We start from the raw sequence: 20,326 nt of genomic DNA, 5'->3' as shown, positions 1-20,326 counted from the left end.
GCTTTCTATGCAGCTAAGTGCATTCACTCCTACAATTCGACCAAAAGTTCAGTTTCAGGCTGCATATGATGTTTTGACCACTCAACATGTTTGGCAGACATGGGACAATGGTAATCAGTGCATAGATTCAGAATTGTATAATGCAACATTTTATTTTAACATCGTTGGCAGTGATTGGATGATGCTGGACATTACTTTGAATAGCTTTACAGAAAATCAGCTGTAATGTCTGTAACGTCTCAAAAACATGAATAACTAACACTCCTGGAAACATAAACAATTTAATGAGAACTTTCTGACTTTCAATAGCTTAGTGTTATTTAAAAATTCAAAATGTAGACTCGCTGTCCACATATGTGGACATACATTTTTAGGAAAACTATTTGCTCTAGAATTTTTAATTTATTTATTTGCTTGTTTATTAGGTTCTACTAGTTACAAATCAAAAGGGGAAATGGAGGTTAATGTAGGTCATATTTTCTTCAACGTTTTTTGCCATTATTTTGTTCAAGGTTTTAGCACATTCGAGTTTGACTACAGTAGAGTTTGATTGGCTGCATTTGACTTCAACAACAATTGATATGCGAACGGTTTTCTCTTTCCTTGTAGCTAATAAGCCTATTTATTTTGCTATACTAACTATGGACAATCATATGATAAGATAATTTTTTTTCAAAGTCCCTTTAATGGCAAGTCAGTCCACTCAGCGGCCATCTTGTCAGCTGTTTTGAATAGGGAGAGACCGAAATCTCCAAAAGGGTTGGTCAAGATTACGATCAAAGAACATTTTTAAAATCAACAGTTACTATAAATCTGACAACAATGGTATCATAATTTGTGTTCCTTTAGCTCAGATCATGCTAAAAATTTCAACTTTTCAGGCTGGTAAAGCTAATTTGGATGTGTGTTCTTGAGTTGACTGACAGGCGATGTCTGCATAAACTGTGATTGGCTCTTTTACACGAAAGGCGGGACTTCCTTTTCAACACCTGGCATACTGGGTGTTCCAATTTCTCCCATTCATTTTAATATAAGTCGTCCATCTCAGGCTAAACACTGTCTGATTTTATTGAAGCATTGAGCATTGTTTTTTCCCTGATGTCTTTTTCCCAATCTTTATCTTTTTTTTTTTTTTTGGATTTAAAGAAAACAAAAGTTACTGAGACAAATGATAGCCACACAGGCAGATCTTGGAGTATGCATGGTTTTAAGGGACTGAAAGGGCAGGAAGGGGATGGACAGGCCTGCTGACCTAGTGGTAATTACCTGTCACTGGGGCAGATGGTGGTGTGGGCTTGTTGGCCAGGGTTACTGGTGCTTTAGCTGGCTGGGGTACATCTTCCTCTGAGAGGAGGAGAAAAGATGTGGCAGTTACGGTAATGGGAAAATACCAAAATTCACACTTTCCATTGCCATTTTCTACCAGATCCATAGGAGGATCATCCACAAAAGATTTTTACATAAACGTGTATCTTATCAAAACAAAATCAATAAAATAATCAGATAAACAAATATGTGGATAAATACGATGTGTAGTGACAAACCAGGGAGTACTTCATAGATCTCGTCATCGATAGCTGCGGGTATGGTTGATGAGGTCACAGTCCTGATAGATGAGGTCATGGCCAAGCAGTCATCATACTCCTCTTCATCTTCAGGAATGATTCCATCCATGTCTGAATAGGAAAACACATACATAAAACATGATGTGTTTCTGTAAAAACTGACACTTGCTAAGCAAAGTTAGGGAGCGACAGAATGGGCAGTGTTAATCGGATACTCAGTCCTACCTTTAATCAAAAATTGAATTTGCTCCACCCACTCCTTTGCATCTTTCTCAGAGGCAGCACAAAACTGTAGAAATTGGACACAAGTGGGAAAGAAATGTAAGGGAAATCAATAAAACAAATAGAAATAGTGGGAAATGAAAGAGATAACTTTTGTATGAATGAATGTATGTATGAATGTAGTTGCATTATATCAATATCCAAATAAACAAAATATCCAGCAAAGTGGTATTTATTTTAAAGAAACATTGCACAAAACATAGTTTGTTAGGTTTTTCAAATGATATAACCATAGATTAAGACAAAAAACTACTTTGTGGTTGTCAGACTTTGTGGAACATCTCCATAGTTAATGTGTTTAAAGGCATAGCTCACCCAAAAATACAAAATTATCTCATCATTTACTCACCCTCATGCCATCCCAGATGTGTGTGACTTTCTTTCTTATGTAGAACACAAAGATTTTTAGAAGAATATCTCAGCTCTGTAGGTCCATACAAATGAATGGGTAGCAAAATTTTGAAACAAAACACATCTGGGATGGCATGAGGGTGAATAAATTATTAGAGAATTTTCATTTTGGGGTGAACTAACCCTTTAAGTACACCTGTGGTAACTCTGCTAGGACACCAGTATGAACTTGGGGAACTGACGTCGTACATCCCCTTGACACCAGTTCAGTAATTGAAATGTAATTGATAACTGGCTAAGAAAAGTGACTGAAATGTAACTTAATTGGCTGAGAAAAGGTCTAGCGTCATTTTGACAAAATGGCAAAACATTAAGCTTTTAATGGTCTTAACCACAAATCATCATTCAGGAAATTAGCAAGAACTGAACAAATAGATAAAGTAACTTAGTACACGATAGTTTCCCCCCTTTGATTTCATTAAATGTTTAAGCCTTGTGGGTAAAGAAGAGTCAATGTTGTTCCATGCAATGTTGATGGCTTAAACAGTTGATGAGTTGTTGAAAAACTTTTCCCATTCAAATCTGGACACTGACCAGGCCAAAATATAAGCCTGATGGACCTGATCTCAAGCCACTTCTTGGTGGTCTTTCCAGTGTGGGCAGGAGCATTGTCTTGTTGAAAAATACATCTGACCATTCCTCTTTAGAAAACAACTCTTCAATTGTGGGACGTGTGCCTTTCTGCAATATTGTCCTGTACTCCAAAGCATTAATTTACTTTTCACAGTGAAGCAGCTCACCAGTACCAGCAGCTGAAAAGGCTCCCCACACCATGACACCTCTTCTTTCATGCTTCACTGTGGTAGAGATGCATTTATTGTTGTATTTCTCACCAGATCTTTGAAGACACCTCTCTGGAGCATCACCATGCAACTCAAATTGTGATATTCTGCCAAAAACTTCACTCTGACTTTGATGTTTTTCTGAGACAGCAGTGGCTTTTTAACACATCTTCTAGACACAAAACCTGCATTAGATAACCTTCTGGTTATTGTTCTTCTCAAAATAGTTTTGTTTTCTGAGGTCTTGAATTCTGCTGACAGTTTAGTTTTTTTTTTTTTTTTTACTGTCTTAGAGGACTGTAAATTTCAGCAGGTGGTCATCCCTGCATGAAGGGACCATACAGAAGGGAGGTTGAACATCTGGCTTTCTGGTGCAGTCAAAACAACCTGGAGCTGAACACGCTCAAAACGGTGGAGATGATTGTGGACTTTAGGAGGAACACCCCAACGCTGACTCCCTCACCATTCTAAACAGCACTGTGGCAGCAGTGGAGTCATTCAGGTTCCTGGGCACTACCATCTCACAGGACCTGAAGTGGGAGACCCACATTGACTCCATTGTGAAAAAGGCCCAGCAGAGGTTGTACTTCCTTCGCCAGTTGAGGAAGTTTAACCTGCCTCAGGCACTGCTGATACAGTCATTGAGTCTGTCCTCTGCACTTCAGTAACTGTCTGGTATGGTGCAGCTACGAAATCGGATACCAGAAGACTACAAAGGACAGTTTGGACTGCTGAGAGGATTATTGGTACCCCCCACCCCCATCTATGCAGTTTCTGACAGCAACCCTTGCATGATATTTTGCTTTGTTTTTTGGAGCAGATTTTCTCACTCCTTTAACTCACTCCTTGAAGCGGAGGCAACTGAGACTTGTCCATCCGCATTGAGTTGAGTAACCGCGCCACCACGAGGACCTATTAAGTAGAGGGAATTGGGAATTCCAAATTGGGAGAAAAGGGGATAACAAAAAAAACATCCTATAGAAGATATTTTTAGAACGTTTTGTACACCCAGACATGTGTTAGTTTGAATTTTATATCAAACATTTTAATCATTATCATGATTTTACCTTTGCATACAAGAAGACTATACAAGTGAATTTCCTGGTTTCCAGCTTTTTCCCCCAAACAGTTCACTGCAGCAAAAGTTAATGAGCAAATGGTGGCACTGAAGTGCACCAGGAGTGCATTTGTTTAATTCTTGCTAACTTCCTGATCAATGATTTGTTGTGGAGACCATTAAATATATATATATATATATACACACACACACACACAGTTGAAGTCAGAAGTTTACATACACCTTAGCCTAATACACTTAAACACAATTCCTGACATTTAATCATAGAAAACATTCCCTGTCTTAGGTCAGTTAGGATCACTACTTTATTTTAAGAAATTGAAATATCAGAATAATAGTAGAGAGAATTATTTATTTCAGCTTTTATTCCTTTCATCACTTTCCCAGTGGGTCAGAAGTTTACATGCACTTTGTTAGTATTTGGTAGCATTGCCTTTAAACTGTTTAACTTGGGTCAAATATTTTGGGGAGCCTTCCACAAGCTTCTCACAATAAGATGCTGGAATTTTGGCCAATTCCTCTAGACAGAACTGGTGTAACTGAGCCAGGTTTGTAGGCCTCCTTGCTTGCACATACTTTTTCAGTTCTTCCCACAAATGTCCTATCGGATTGAGGTCAGGGCTTTGTGATGGCCACTACAATACCTTGACTTTGTTGTCCTTAAGCCATTTTGCCACAACTTTGGAAGTACGCTTGTGGTCATTGTCCATTTGAAAGACCCATTTGCGACCGAGCTTTAACTTCCTGGCTGATGTCTTGAGATGTTGTTTCAATATATCCACATAATTTTCCTTCCTTATGATGCCATCTATTTTGTGAAGTGCACCAGTCCCTCCTGCAGCAAAACACCCCCACAACATGATGCTGCCACCCCCATGCTTCACGGTTGGGATAGTGTTCTTCGGGTTGCAAGCCTCACCCTTTTTCCTCCAAACAAGTGCACATGGTCATTATGGCCAAACAGTTTTTGTTTCATCAGACCAGAGGACATTTCTCCAAAAAGTAAGATCTTTGTCCCCATGTGCACTTGCAAACTGTAGTCTGGCTTTTTTATGGCAGTTTTGGAGCAGTGGCTACTTCCTTGCTGAGCAGCCTTTCAGGTTATATCGATATAGGACTCGTTTTACTGTGGATATAGATTCTTGTCTACCTGTTTCCTCCAGCATCTTCACAAGGTCCTTTGCTGTTTTTCTGGGATTGATTTGCACTTTTCACACCAAACTTTATCTCTGGGAGACAGAATGCGTCTCCTTCCTGTGCGGTATGATGGTTGCATGGTCCCATGGTGTTTATACTTGCATACAATTGTTTGTGCAGATGAACATGGTACCTTCAGGCGTTTGGAAATTGCTCCCAAGGATGAACCAGACTTGTGGAGGTCCACCGTTTTTTTTTTCTTAAGTCTCGGCTGATTTCTTTTGATTTTCCCATGATGTCAAGCAATGAGGCACTGAGTTTGAAGGTTGGCCTTAAAATACATCCACAGGTACACCTCCATTTGACTCCAATTAGCCTATCAGAAGCTAACTGGCTAATTGTCTAAAGGTTTGACAAACATTTCTGGAATTTTTCAAGGTGCTTAAAGGCACAGTTAACTTAGTGTATATAAACTTCTGACCCACTGGTATTGTCATATAGTCAATTAAAAGTGAAACTATCTGTCTGTAAACAATTGTTGGAAAAATTACTCATGTCATGCACAAAGTAGATGTCCTAAATGACTTGCCAAAACTATAGTTTGCTAATATGAAATCTGTAGAGTAGTTAAAAAAAAAAAAAAAAAAAGAGTTTTAATGACTTCAGCCTAAGTGCATATTAACTTCTGACTTCAACTGTATATAACAGTATATATAAATCCTCATTATTTGAGGATAAGAATACACATTACATGTTCTTACATGGTACACGAGGAGACCAACCTGATATACACGCTTGTCTGGAGCAGAGATCTCAAAGCAACAATCTCGCTTAGCATCTTTCCGCAGATTATTGTTCATTTTGACAGTGTAGCCAACAATATTAAACTCTCCCTTCTGCTGTTTATCTAGTAATATGTAACAATATTGCAGATTAAAGATTCATCAGATTCAAGAAACATTTAATCACGGACAACACATCCGATCATAAATGGTAGCTGTATTACCTTTCTCACTGCCGTAGTAGTAGAATAAAGTGTTGCTTAAGGCACACCATCGCTTCTGCCACTCATTGCCAAAGAAACTGTGATCTATTTGGACAAATGGAGGTAACAGATTGTTGTAAGGCTTTCACAATTTTTTTGCAGAATATTTGTCTGGATGCAGTAACCCACCTTTCCTGCGCTTCTCCAGGTAACCACTCTTCAAAACGGATGGAAGGTCTTGAGCTGCCACCGGAGGAGACTGCTGAACTCCTGATTCAAATGAGCAGAAGGAATTGTTTATCTTAGTGTAACTTATTTATGACTAACAGTACTGTTCTTACAGAGAACTAATTCTGCCCTTCAGGTTTCCAAACCAATAGTTATGAGGGATTCAAACCTGAGTGGGCTGGATAGGGTTTCATGCACCGTTTTTCTTTTTCAAGGTACACCAGTATGAGAAACAGATGCATACTCTGTTTTGAAAGCAAACCTCCCCTCTTGTTTACACTGCCCTCCCCTCTCTTGTGTACACACTACCATTGCATTACTGAATGAGTGTGAGAGAGCAGAGGTGTTATGAATGACACTGGCAATTGTGGAATGTTTGTAATTATGTAAAAATTGGTGTCAAGGGAGCATGACACATGCTGACTGTGAAAAGCAAACTGAAAGCCTTCAGAGCTGGAGCTAATTTCTGTTAAATCTGGTAGAAAATAATGTGCAAGTACTGGCAAGAAAACATAAATCATACTGTCTTTTTGAACAATCACTGGCCAAAACCTACATTTATGGAAATTTATGGAAACATTTGAGATAACGAAAATACATCTGTACAGTGCTTGGCTTTGATTTTCACACGTATCTTAATACACATTAAACTCACCAAAAAGAAAATCACAAAACTGATAAAGTCACAAATGTACCATGACCACCCATTTTCATAGTATGAACTAACTAATTTAAAACACAGCAACTGTGCTTGCTAAAGGGTCCAAATAAACAGTGAAAACACGCCTCTGCTTTGATCTTCAGCTACATAAAATTACCTTCCTTTTTTTGTGCAACGTGTATAACGCATCAAATAAACTAAAGCCCTCAAACTAATAACAGGTGAAATAGTTACGTTCAGTGCTGGGTAGATTACTTCGGAATTGTACTCTCAGCCTAAGAAACTGCTGGAAAAATAAATAAATTAAAAATAAATTAAAAAAAAAAATAAAAAAAAAGGGAAAACTTTTACTTTTTTGTATTTTTCTGATTTTACATTATATATCTCTTGGTGTAAATAAGGAAACTGCTCCGAAAACTGCTTTTGTTTAGTTCCCAATCATGTCAACAGCAACGGAGTAATATTTTGTGTTGATTCAACAAAACAATTAAAAGTTATAGCATTACAAAATGTATCCAAGTGTACAAAAATGTCTCCAAGTGTCCAAGTGTTCTCCAAACAAATAAAACATAATAATTGTACATAAGATCCAATTACACATGCAATCACAACTATTACTAAGGGTTTGCATAGCATGTAGACAGGATTTTATTAATGAGATTTCACAGAATGAATGCCATTTGAGTTGTCATTGAGTCTGTGTCATGTACTTGGCTCCATCTCCTGGTGGCCATATGTAACAGTCACCAATCGTATGTCTCTTTGCCCAAATATGGATGCTTTTTTGATCTGATCTGAACCCAATCCAATTGGTTTAGCGTTTTGTACCGAGTGGTAGTGCACACAGCATCTGGCTATCAGGCATCTTGCAATCTGGCTGAAAACAGATGGGCTTTCCTGGATCAGATGACGTCAACTGAAATGATGTAGCATCATTGTGCACAATGTGCTTCATTTTAATTATCTAATGATCTATGCATCCGATTACCTTGTGTGTGGGCTCGTTTGAAAGATAATCACCTCCTATTTTATATGTTATATTTTATGTTCTGTTTATTTTCAGTGAAGTTATAAGTGAAAACGCAGCACGAGCAACACCTGTTCACATGAAACATATATGTCAAAGACATATACTTAGCTATTTCTCGCTATATTTTTGTTTGTGAGTAAAACAAATAGATAATACAAAACAAAAAGTTGCGAAACTAAAACTAAATTTACCCTATTAATGAAATCAGTTTGGCATTTATCTGTGAATTAGATTGTGAATCTGAAATGATGTGTTTTTGGGTATTTTTATGCATTTGATGGGCAAAACCTTTCCAAAGACATTGTGACACATGGTTATGTGACACACAGAGTGATAATTAGGAGTTGGTTAGATATGCAATATAAAGTTGAGAAAACATGCAAGCACACCTCCAAATGCTTCTTTAGATTTGATGTAGAATTCTTTGCAGTGGACAGGATATTAAGTTTTGGAAGGCAGAGTCTACAGTGAAATGATTTGTGTAAATCTAGTGGTCAAACTCTGATTGAGACCACTTAATCTTCAGAGCAATTATAACCACCTGGCTAGTGGTTGGTATCAGGTCTGTGTGTGCAATTTTACAACCCTCCCTCTCCTATCCCCCTTTCTGCTGATTTAGAATGAAATTTTTTTTAAAGAATAATAATTAGGGGAATCAATAAATTATGAACAATTTACTGTCGTTGTCTAATTAATATGTAATCCATACAAAAGTGACTGTAATTTGATTAAGAGTATTTTAAAATGTAATGCGATCTGATTAGAAGTACCTAATTATTGTAATTTGATTACATAATCCAATACGTAATCTGTTACTACCCAGCACTGGTTACCTTTTACATGCTGTCAACAAATAAAGCCTGAGCTGTGTCTGATTTGACATTTGAAAAAAATCTAATTAAATTACAAATTCTCTTACTTTACCTGAATAGTGGCATTACACAAACTCGTTCCTTAACTTGCTTTACTTACAGTACATTTGTGCAAAATAACGCATATGCAAATAGGCTCAAATAGCTTCTCTAAGTGCAGTTTTGATTTGTCTAGGATCTGCAGTGTAGCTAAGGTTTCGGTCCCATGTTTCAGCTGAACAGCTGTTCTCTTTGGCAGGCACAGGGCAAAAGGACCTATAAAACACATGAGTGAACTACAGCAGTAAACCTCTTCCTCCCATACATACACACAACACACAGAAATCACTTCCAGCCTGCATTCTGGAAGCCTACCCTAAATCCTGATGTAACTCTGTGAGTTTCAGAAAGCAATAATCAAATGTGTCATGACTCGAAATGAGTCGGAGGAACTGGATTTCCTGCAGTTCAGATTCTACCAAAACATTTCATTTAGCAGAGGCTAATAAAACAGAAGCCTGAATTGACATTGGCTGTGGGCGGCATTGTCTGAGCTGCAAGCCATAAACCATTTGCTCAGAGACAAAAGAGAGCTAAACCCTTGACGTCTGTGCCTTCAAACCGTTCCTGAGTCTGTTGCTGGGTTACATCAGTCTTTCAAGCACCTCATTCTGCTTTTGTGTTCTTCTACCACTACTAAAAAATCCTAGACAGGACATGACAAAGGACTGCCACAATGATACTGTGTTATGACAGCTGAGGCTGCAGAATAGATGATAAGTGGTTCATTCGTAACCAGTGAGATAGAAGGGGTATCCTTTTTTGTTTCTTAGTTCAAGTGTATTGTAATTTATGTACAGTATTAGTGTTTGTGCAAGGAGGATATCAACTGATTTTATAGTATTGTTAATTTTTTTTTAAAATGCGTGATCATGGTTTGCATACTTGCAATTCCATTGTCATTCCATTTGTCTTCTAACAGAGAATTAATGAGGGCAGTTGTTATCTGTTATTTTAAATTCTATTCTGGAATCACAAAGCTTCCATGTTCCTCTTGTACACATTTAACATTGCAATCAGACCCTAAAAATCTCTACTCACCATCATAAGCATTATCCTCATCCCTGTCAGTCTGCTCTGAGTGGAGCGATCCGCCGTCATTATTGGCGTCCGCCTCATCCATCTCAGTGAACTCTTCATCTCCTACATAATAGAGTCTTCATCAGCATAGAAGGCCACAAATTCAACCCTCAACCAGAAAGACACAGTAACAATATATATCAGATATTATATATGTTGCCTGGAGACAGGGATATCTGATAGCACAAGAATTTGGATATGGTGCTCAGGTGGTGAGATATGTTTGTTTGCTTTATCTCCAGTTGCACTGAGTGGCACTCAGCCATGTTGCCGAGATATTCAAGAGTCACTCTGCATAGATGTTGGATATTCAAGGAATACAAAGGGGGAAACAGAGCACATGTGAAACCAGCCTGTTTAGATCATATTTCCTGACAATTTTATAAAGATTAAAATGTCATACTGATCACAAAACAGAAATATGCAAGAATTTCCAAATGTTGGCAGCATAAAGTTGAACATGAACAGAGAACTTGTTTCTTGGTCACAGTGTAATGGCGGTAATGGTGCAAATCTAAAGTGCATGGGTTTCAGTGCATACAACTGCTAAACCAAGCCCAGCCCTCTACCCACATCTAAATTCATTAAAGGAAATGCAAAGCTGAACTGGGCACAGTCTGTATCTGCTGGCTTTTCTGTTATCACCACCATAAAGAATAATAATAAATTTGTTAGTTGCAAAAATGTTTCTAATATAAATGTGCTCTCAGAATTCAGAATGAGTTATATCAGCTGCATATGAATGATTTTACTACTTTGTTGCAACTGGATAGACTGAACCACACAGAGTAGTGCCACTGGCAAGTGGGGAACTTGTTCACAAGCGCCATTCTAATTTGTGGCCCCTCCCTTTCGGGAAACATACATACATAAACACAAGCACATAAAAACTTACGTTTGTCCTTGAAATCCTGAGAGTAGCTGGAACAGAGAGCGTTTGGATTTGTTGAATACTGTATCAACATATTTCATGGTCACAAAAACATTCAAGTAGCCTAATGTCTATAGTGATGCATTATGCCGTACCTCGATTTTACATCTTTAATCCGCTTGATAAAGGCATCCTTTCTTTCTTTTGCCTTCTTGCTCAAATTCTCCCCTTTAAGAACATCCGTCAAAAAGGTTTCCAGATCTGAGAAATCACACTGTTCAATGAATATCAAATCATCCCTTCTTATTTCTGAAATGATTACGTAGGGTATTCAAACAGGTGCATGTCACATTAAGAAACTCTTTGACTTTTTCAAACTAAGGATTATTTCAATATGATCTATTGCCTAGCAAGTAGGTTACGTGTTACCGACAAACTACTTAGAACAAATATTATTTTACTCAAAACAGCACCAGTCTCCCTTTTTTGCCTAATTACCTTACTCATTCAAATAATATGTTAAAAACAGCAGCTGCAAAGATATGAACGTGTTAGAAGTAAGTAAAGTCTGCTTTGAGTTCTAACGGGAAATATTCACAACGTGCCTCGATGGAAGAAACTTTTAAGCGAAGTAGGCTATAAATAGAAACAGACCTAGATTTTATAACATCGGACAAAATCTCGTCTTGCACCCGCAAGCAAAACATGCACATTACCAACTGTTGTTTCTCTCCGAACATTGCGATAGTACCTGAAATGAGTGTCGTTAGGTCTTCCGGGATGGACCTCATTGTGATACACAGCTTGACCCAGTAAGATAGCCTTCGAAACACGGAAGTTTCAAGTGGACTGAGAGACACGGAAGAGGTAATAGCTTACACTGCCAAAACCACTATTCAGATTAGACAGCATTTATTCATTACGTTTGCTCAGGGAGAAACATACCTCAAACAGTGCATTGGAGAAGCACATGTTCCCTTCTCCAGTCTTAGTGTCTTTAATTGACTGGAATGATTCATAGAGCAATTTAAACTGTAGTTTCGCTTTAAATCTTTATTGGTTTATTCCTTGCATTCATATTCATTGGATTATGTGAAGTTTATTATTTTTGCCTATGATTTTGCATTAGCAAGTGAGAGAGAAAGCAGATGGGAAAAATATAACAAGCAAAGCAGCAATCCTCATGAGCTTGAATTTGGTAAGTTTACTGGTGGATGTTCTGATTTTGAGTTGCCCAAAAAACTCCCTCTCGCTACTGTTGTATATACACACACTGAGCACTTTATTAGGAACACTATGGTCTTAATAAAGTGCCCCATTGATCTTCTGCCATTTGTAGCCCATCCACCTGAATGTTCAACCAAGGGCATAGCCAGGAAATTATTTTTGGGTTGGCCTCAATAAAAATGGATGTTTTTTGTTTGTTTGTTTTTTACCAAATTTTCCTTAACTACAGAGAAGCAGCGCATTCAAACAGTTCTTTCACACTTTCAGAAATCAGAATTTATTTTTATAAATATATATTTGAAGTCAAATAATAATCTCTAATATTGTATCCCCGGCCCACCTTTGGCTACGCCACTAGGTTCAACACGTTGTGCATTCTGAAATGCTATTCTGCTCACTACAATTGTACAAAGTGGTTATCTGAGTTACCGTAGCCTTTCTGTCAGCTCGAACCAATCAGGCCATTCTCCGTTGACCTCTCTCATCTACAGAACTGCCGCTCACTGGATGTTTTTTATTTTTGGCACCATTCTGAGTAAACTTTAGAGACTGTTGTGTGGGAAAATCCCAGGAGATCAGCAGTTACAGAAATACTCAAACCAGCACACAAACAATCATGCCACGGTTGGAATCACTGAGATCAAATTTTTTTCCCCATTCTGATGGTTGATGTGAACATTAACTGAAGCTCCTGACCCGTATCTGCATGATTTTATGCATTTAACTGCTGCCAAATGATTGGCTGATTAGATAATTGCATGAATATGTAGGTGTACAGATGTTCCTAATAATGTGCTCAGTGAGTGTATTTACTACTGCTCCATTAGTGGAGCTTTGGACCTATCAGCCTATTTGGATGTATAGGTGGGCCTGTTGTTTGGAGAGGGGCCCACATCCTGAGGAGGGAGGCAGGTGAAGAATTGTGGTGATGTACAGCTTTCATAGGAAAACACAGCTATCCGTCTCCATCTGGCTCTGTGCACGCTCTCTGTGCTCCTGTGCTGTTTCACAGAGATTACTGCAGAGAACAGACCCGTGCCAACAGACCTGCACTCTGTCACTTTCAGAGTATGATAAAGAGTGGAATTTGTTTTTTTTTCTTTATTGTTATTATTATTATTATTATATATGTGAATTTGTTAATATGTCAAATATATATTTAAAAGGAAAAAAATTATGAAATCCTAAATTCATTTTGCACATTCTTTGTAGGGTTTTGGTGGGTAATTGTTGAATGCATAATTTGCAAACCTTGTAGTAATATGCTTGAAAAGAGTCAGTCAGTTCTATACATATAATGACATGGTGGGAAGATTCAAATGCTAATTTTACTTGTCTTAAGGTATCGGTTGGCATACTGCACTGACATTCTGCATGTTTGAACACTCTGCTTGAGCACTGCTTGAACCTCGTTTGACCTGGCCACAGATCCATCTGGTGAGGAGGGGGAAAGAGAGGTGAAATGCCCTTTGACCTTTTGAAGGAGAGTGAAGCAGCTTCATATCTCATACTCTTCAGACAGCCCTGTTTGATCTGGACTCACCTCAGTTCACACGTCTCAGCTTCTGGCCCCAACTCACAAGGGAGGAATGTGTGCGTGAGTTTGTTCATGATGCAGTTTTACATTTGTTTCATCATAACCAGTGACCATCATGTATAATTAAATTAGGCATCTTGCACTTCTGTTCATCTCAATGTTTTAGCAGTTTACTCTGTTGTTTTCTCTTGGGTAAGAAAATGTTTTTTATCATTTTTGGTTTCTGTGGTAGGCAGCTCTGTCATGCTTGTCCATTTGGAAACCAAAGTCTGCCACATTCTGATTAATTTATTTTCTTTTTTTTTTTTTTTCATGTCAGCCTTGTGATTTGAGACAGGCATTTGCTTAGATGTCAGAGAGCTGGTGGAGAAATATTTTTGTTTTATTGGCAGAGCTATTTACCCCAAAAAAAGAAAGTAACTGCACAACTCAAAATATAGGGTCTTTTATTTTTCTTACCAACATTTCAGCAATCAGCCTTTTTCAAGGTATCATACTTGAATAAGGCTGATTGCCAAAGCATTGGTAAGAAAAATAAAAGAGCCTGTATTTTGAGTTGTGCAGTTATACCTTTTTTATTTATTTATTTTTATTTTTTTTTAAACATTATTTTTCCACAACTTGCACCTTGAATTTTAGGTGTGGGTTTACTTGATTGTCACTTTCAAAGAGATATTTACCCAAACATTTCTGAAATCTGCCCAATTTGTGTGGCGATTACATTAGACTTGAAAATAGCTGAAATCAAGGTCACCAGCAAGTATCATGACGTGTCAGGTAAGTCATATATGAATCAAAACACCTGAACGGCCTCCGAACCTGAAGGAAGAACATCAAAGGGGCTGCTCTTGCCGTTCTAATTCACGTTGCCTGCAGTGGTATCTGTGAAGTTCAATTTTGTGGTGGATGAGAGAGTGTTTTTGCCCCTTGGCTTCTGAGGGATTAGGCTGCTCAGGTGTTGTTTTTAAAAGACTTAGAATTAGCTTACATTTAAACTGTAAACATTTAAACTGTCTCTTGACACTCACTTTCACCACCTGTTTTCCAGAAGGAAAAAAAGTCTTGGTCCCTTGTATGGATTCTTCAGTTTACATTATCCTTGATGTTTTAGGTCAACAAATGAATTCATACTTAATTCATTTTAATATGTGAAATGTACATTTTTAACTGTTTTATTTGTGTGACTGCTTGGCAGGGCTTTGATTATTAATCAGATATATTTACCTTTTAATTCTTCTAAGCGTTTCCAGTGGCTGAGAGCAATTATTCTTTAGTTCAGCAGTACACACTGAGGCTTCAGTTGCAGCCTCACGATGAAAAAATCTTTTATATCAGATGAAGAGATGTTTGAGAAGCAGACCATGTAAGTGCAACTTGAATAATTGCATACTTCAAGAATTCCATAAACATGATCTATGAGATAATATCATGCTTCAGAGAGCAAATTTGCTCATTTGTATTCAGCGGCGTTGCTGCGGCTGGCCCTGAATTCTGATTTAGATCCATAAATGGTTTAAATCCTTAGGCGACTAAAACATTACATAACTGCAAAGTTATATATATAAATCAAAGTTCATATATGCAGAATTTGTAATGCATTTCCAAGCAGAGTTATGGGCTAGCTGTTTATGTTTGGTGGCTCTGCACTAATTTCATGTCTCAAATCTGCATGAAGCCCACCTGCATAGGAATGACAAAAGGGACTACAAAGATTAAATGCAAGGTTTCCATGGAAACCAGCTGAAGGCTGACTGCACTGGCTTTAAATGCCTGCAAAGACATTACAGCATGAGTCAGTGGACAAGCAGTTGGGCTTTCCTCTTTAGGCATTATGTAGTTGTTGGGACAGAAATTGTCCTTTGCACAGATGATGCACTATTCCTTATGCACCTTACACAAAGCTGTAAACCTAGGTGGCAAAATGCTTATATATGTTTAAGATCATGAAAGAAATGTGACCCAAACTTTTTGGCAGTCTCTAATTAATACATGACAAGTAATTATACTGAAAATATGTCTGTAATACCATGTTTTAACATGTATTTCAGTATTGATACACTGTCCCATGGAATAAAAAAAAGAGTGTGTGTGTGTGTGTGTGTGTGTGTGTGTGTGTGTGCGTGTGTGTAGATGATGCTAAATATTGCAAAATTATATAGGCAAGGCAAACATTTATTTTGGGAAAGGCAGCTTTGTGTGTATAACTTCTCAAAGCCAAACAAAACTCAGTATTTAACGTGATTAAAGGTTTCGTTTGGACAAAGGGCATCAGGCAAACTTTTTTTTCAGCCTTGACTTGGCGCTAGCCCCGTAGAGCTCCTAAAAAAATATTATCTTCGTTTTAAGTGCGATTAAGGTGGTGTATACACAATTGTTTTGTATCATCCAAATTTTTTAATCCTGTATTATGAAAAGACCATAATCCTCAGTTACTATAGCTACCAGTTGGGATCAAGCCTACTTTGGTAACCACGAGTAAAGTTAGAGTAGCCTATACAGTAGCTATTATAGTTTGTTATAGAGACTGCTCTTCTTTTGGGACTTTATTGTGATAAAACAAATCTTAGTCAGGCCAAGTTAGTCAATGCCTCTGTGCGGTGTGAGCTGCTGGCTGGGAGGCCTCATTACCAAATCAGCACTTAGCCTACCCAGTGATTGCAACGTGGTTTCAGATATTTGGAAATTAACCTTAGTTTTCTTCAAAGCCCTATTCCACTGAACACCAATCTAGATGTACACCTGATTTCGTCTAATATAAAGTGAGGCTGTAAATGCACCTTAACTAATTCAGTTTCATTTTTCTGTAGACCTTGCACTTTATTGAGGCATTAGCATTAAGGTTAGCATAGAAAGAATGACTTCATGAGGGGGAGTAAAAAAGTAAAACATTGGATACACTCGCCAAGGATAATAAATACCGATAGTGAAACTCATACACTATGTATTAATTATGCACTTAATCATGCGGCACAAAATTCATATATATATATTCATATATATATATATATATATAAAATGAAATAGCCTATATATACAATTATGTCTGTTCGACGTTTGTGTGTAGAACCGGAGTTAATTATTGTGAAAAAAAGAAGATTCAAATAAAGGAAGGACCGTTTATAAATAGGCTATTCAAATATAGGAAAGACCGTAGCACCAATCGGCTACAAATTGTATTAGTCCATATGGGACACAAATACAGAGTTCAGATCTTGGCAGATGTAGCAGGCCTGAGACACACAACTTTGCGTAGCAAACGAGATTGTCTCTCGCTATATATTCAGACTTTGAAATGTAAAGGTAAATATTTTAAACTCGATCTGAGGACTCAGTTCATATTGTGAGGTTCTTGAAGTTCTTGCAACGTTGCCTGTTGATAAAATGCTCATTCGTTTCATAGCTCTTATATTAGCTGCAAAGGTCTGGTTCAGTTTACAGTTACATTCGTCAAACATAAATTCGATGTAAACCATGTAGATAAACTAATATGTATTTAAGTTCTAACCATATTCTAAAAAATGTGGTTTCCGTATTCATTCTGAACGGCGGATTGAATTACGCGGAGTGCTGCTTCAACACCAACCCCCTGTCGAATGTTTAATAGGCAATAAAATTGAATTGCTGAACTCCAAAACGTTACAGCTCTTGGCCAGGAGACTCCCTGTGTCGTCAGAAGGGTCTTATTTGTGTCCGCAGCATCAATATATCAATCACCTTCTTGAGGTTTTGGTTTCGTCCTCAAATTGGATGGCATCTTAAACTTACCCATGGAATCATTTTATAAAGTAAAAAAATTAGGCGCCAAAAAAGCTACAGAGAAATTAACAAAAAATAATAATACAAATAATAGCTATCTAATAGCACACAATTACACAAGTGCGAATCAGTTTTGCACACGCATTAGTTTTGAGTAGCGCGGTTCTAAACATCCATTTCAGCTTAATAAATATCTACATTTTTGCCCGAAAAATTGACACAAAACGTTTCTATATTAAATTAGCAAAATATCAGTTTATAGCAACCAAGAAAACTGCAATCAGGATTTTTCTACTGTCTCTTTAGAAGATTGAATCTGAAAAGTACCTCATTTAAAGTAGCAAACTTTTTTCTGAATATTGCAGAAATAAATAGCAACGCTGTTTTTGTTACAGTACAAATTTATTCTATGAAAATATGACGCTTTGCCGGCGAGAGATACAAAAATAAAACGTGAAAAATATCCATTTTTCCTGCCATATTTTCTCTGTAAACAAAAATGGTCACTCGATTATTGAGAAACTTACCTCATTGATTAATGCTCTAGACCTATTTTTAAAGTCACAATTAAACACACAGGCCATCATTGTGAGAAAGATATTGACGTCCCTATAATGAAACTTCAGTTAGAGTTAGTAGCTCAAGTGTTGTAGGTCGATTGTTGTAAGCGTCTCGGAGAAGAAATCAAAGGCCTCCGTGGATAAACCAATGGGGCTGTCTACAGACTCTGACAAACTTGGGGACACGGCATCTGAGAGGTGTAAGCAGGAATCGTTGGAGAAAACGTTAAAGTCCTGTAAAGAGACGTCCAGGGCCGAGGGGCTGCCATTGTCCTGGCCAGATGCACAATCCGGGGCCATTGTTGAGGCGCAGATAGGAACAGTGGGTGACGGGTTGAGAAAATGTTTCAGATGTTTGTCATTGCTACCTAAAGGCGAGACAGTTGCGCTTTGGGAATCACTATTGTGCCCATTCTGTGACTGTTGAGAAGTTAAGGTATTCTGTTGAAATGGATAACCCTCCCTTTCCAAAAGCGCTCCAGATACATTGTTTGCCACTTGCTCGAAAAAAGATTTCCCATCACCCCGTCCTCCTGCCTCCTCCATGCTCTGTGCTTTCCCCTCGCCGTGATGGTTCTCTTTGCACTGCGTTTGCCGTTTGTGTTTCATCCTCCGGTTTTGGAACCAGACTTTGACTTGCCTCTCGGTGAGGTCCAGCAGAGCGGCGATCTCCACCCGCCGTGGCCTGCAGAGGTACTTGTTGAAGTGGAACTCCTTCTCCAGCTCCAGCAGCTGAGTGTTCGTGTACGCTGTTCTCAGTCGGCGAGTTGCCCCATTGCCACCATCAGAAATCTCGGGCGAGCCTATGAAGGGATTACAACGTTATACATTAATGATACGCCACTAATTATAACGCTTGATTGTTACAACGTCGCTGTGGGGCTTAAAGCTGACCTCACAAACTTGTCAAATAAATCGAGGGGCATAAATTGTTTGTGGGAATGAAGCCACGGCACTTGAATTATTTGTGTCCTCATCCCAATGCCAGAATATACTGATGTGTCTGGTGTGAGTGCGGAGAGGTCCGAGTAAAGATTAATGAACACGCCAGCTGCCGAGCTGAGTAATGGCAATCTATCATTCTTCATTACTGTCAAATATTAAAATTCATGCCCTGCACTACAAGTAGCTAACAGAGTTTAGGAGTTATTCAGAACGTACCCTCCGCAGTTAATAACTGGGGGGAAATAAATACATTTAGATATTAACTTGTTCAGATATGGCCCATGAAGAAAAAGTATCTTGCACTTTTAGTAACATGACCTTATATTGCACAACTACGGAACTAAAAGCTACTATTTCAACAATCAAACAATAACAGTCAATTGCACTAAATTGAAATAAACTATTCCGTTTTACCTTGAGGGGAGAAGTACAGTGGACCAGGATCCGTAGTTGTTGCTGTCGAAGTTGTCTGGTTTTTCTTGGATGCTTTTTTCTCCTTCATCCAAGGGTACTCTGGGGGTAGGGATGCGGCAGGCAGCGGGCATGAGCCATTAGGGTTCTGCTTGGGCCGGCTGTGGCGAGGGTGGCTGCCGGGGTTCAGGCTTGGAATGGTCTGCTCAAAAGGAGGAGGAATCAGTGTCGAGTGTGAAAGCGTCGAGCTTTTGATTGATGAACTTTGAAATGCATCACCGACAGGGGGAAAAGATGTCAGGCACTCAGCGAGCGACGGCTGACTATTGATAAAACCCGTCTCTCGCTCGAATTCGTAATTCATCTCCTCCAAGTCTTGCAAATTCGCCGTTTACAAATTTGTGACCCAAGGAAGATCTAATGAAATATCGTGCCTGGTGAAGAAAAAAAAAAAAAAAAAAAAAAAAAAACACTATTTTGCTGATTACGGCCGTATGGGGACCGCGGTGCCATTAAACTATTGCTTTCATGGAGACAAGGTTGAAATTGGACCGTATTGCTTGTCACATGATTACCTCTGTCCAATGACAATTTGGGGTTTAATCAAAAGAAGCCACTGTCTGTGTGATTGATCGAAGAAAGTCCAAGAGGAACGCCTCACTCTCGGGGACGGGCTAGTTTATTTACGCATTTATGGTCAGTTTGCCCACTGCTCAGTAGATTGTAAGTATAGCCAGTACCTGTAACAATTTGAGAGTTTGTTCGTCTCCTATCTGTCATTTATAGTTTGACTGGACCTCGACTGCCCCTAGAAATCAACTGGACAAATAAGATACGCCAAAAGTCAAGATTGAAGAAACCCATTAATC

The 20,326-nt window shown here is 38.4% G+C and overlaps 2 protein-coding genes across 3 annotated transcripts in view; both read right to left on the bottom strand.

Annotated features, from left to right (window-relative positions):
- Positions 1-11,907, bottom strand: part of LOC127454109 (src kinase-associated phosphoprotein 2-like) — a 37,713-nt gene extending 25,806 nt beyond the window's left edge. Inside the window, exons 1-10 of one of the 2 annotated variants that reach the window (XM_051721079.1) lie at positions 11,773-11,907; positions 11,177-11,282; positions 11,046-11,071; positions 10,112-10,213; positions 6,430-6,510; positions 6,262-6,345; positions 6,038-6,162; positions 1,791-1,854; positions 1,545-1,676; positions 1,267-1,344 (exon numbers count right to left, since the gene is read on the bottom strand). In XM_051721079.1, the coding sequence (XP_051577039.1) occupies positions 1,267-1,344; positions 1,545-1,676; positions 1,791-1,854; positions 6,038-6,162; positions 6,262-6,345; positions 6,430-6,510; positions 10,112-10,213; positions 11,046-11,071; positions 11,177-11,282; positions 11,773-11,812 (838 nt within the window). In that variant the 5' untranslated portion in view covers positions 11,813-11,907. Of the gene's footprint in view, positions 1-1,266; positions 1,345-1,544; positions 1,677-1,790; positions 1,855-6,037; positions 6,163-6,261; positions 6,346-6,429; positions 6,511-10,111; positions 10,442-11,045; positions 11,072-11,176; positions 11,287-11,772 lie in introns of those variants that run through there. The other variant, XM_051721080.1, reaches the window with a different exon arrangement.
- A 6,068-nt stretch (positions 11,908-17,975) lies between these two features.
- On the bottom strand, positions 17,976-19,907 carry LOC127454084 (homeobox protein Hox-A2b). The gene is made up of 2 exons (XM_051721037.1): positions 19,461-19,907; positions 17,976-18,904 (listed from the first exon to the last, which is right to left on the bottom strand). Exons 1-2 carry the CDS (start codon positions 19,819-19,821, stop codon positions 18,174-18,176), a joined length of 1,092 nt encoding a protein of 363 aa, XP_051576997.1. The 5' UTR covers positions 19,822-19,907; the 3' UTR covers positions 17,976-18,173.
- Positions 19,908-20,326: the final 419 nt, after the last annotated feature.

This window comes from Myxocyprinus asiaticus, chromosome 16 (genome assembly GCF_019703515.2).
Source record: "Myxocyprinus asiaticus isolate MX2 ecotype Aquarium Trade chromosome 16, UBuf_Myxa_2, whole genome shotgun sequence".
Taxonomy (NCBI): domain Eukaryota; kingdom Metazoa; phylum Chordata; class Actinopteri; order Cypriniformes; family Catostomidae; genus Myxocyprinus; species Myxocyprinus asiaticus.
Note: the sequence above shows the minus strand (reverse complement) of the source record. Positions and strands in the feature narration are given on the sequence as shown.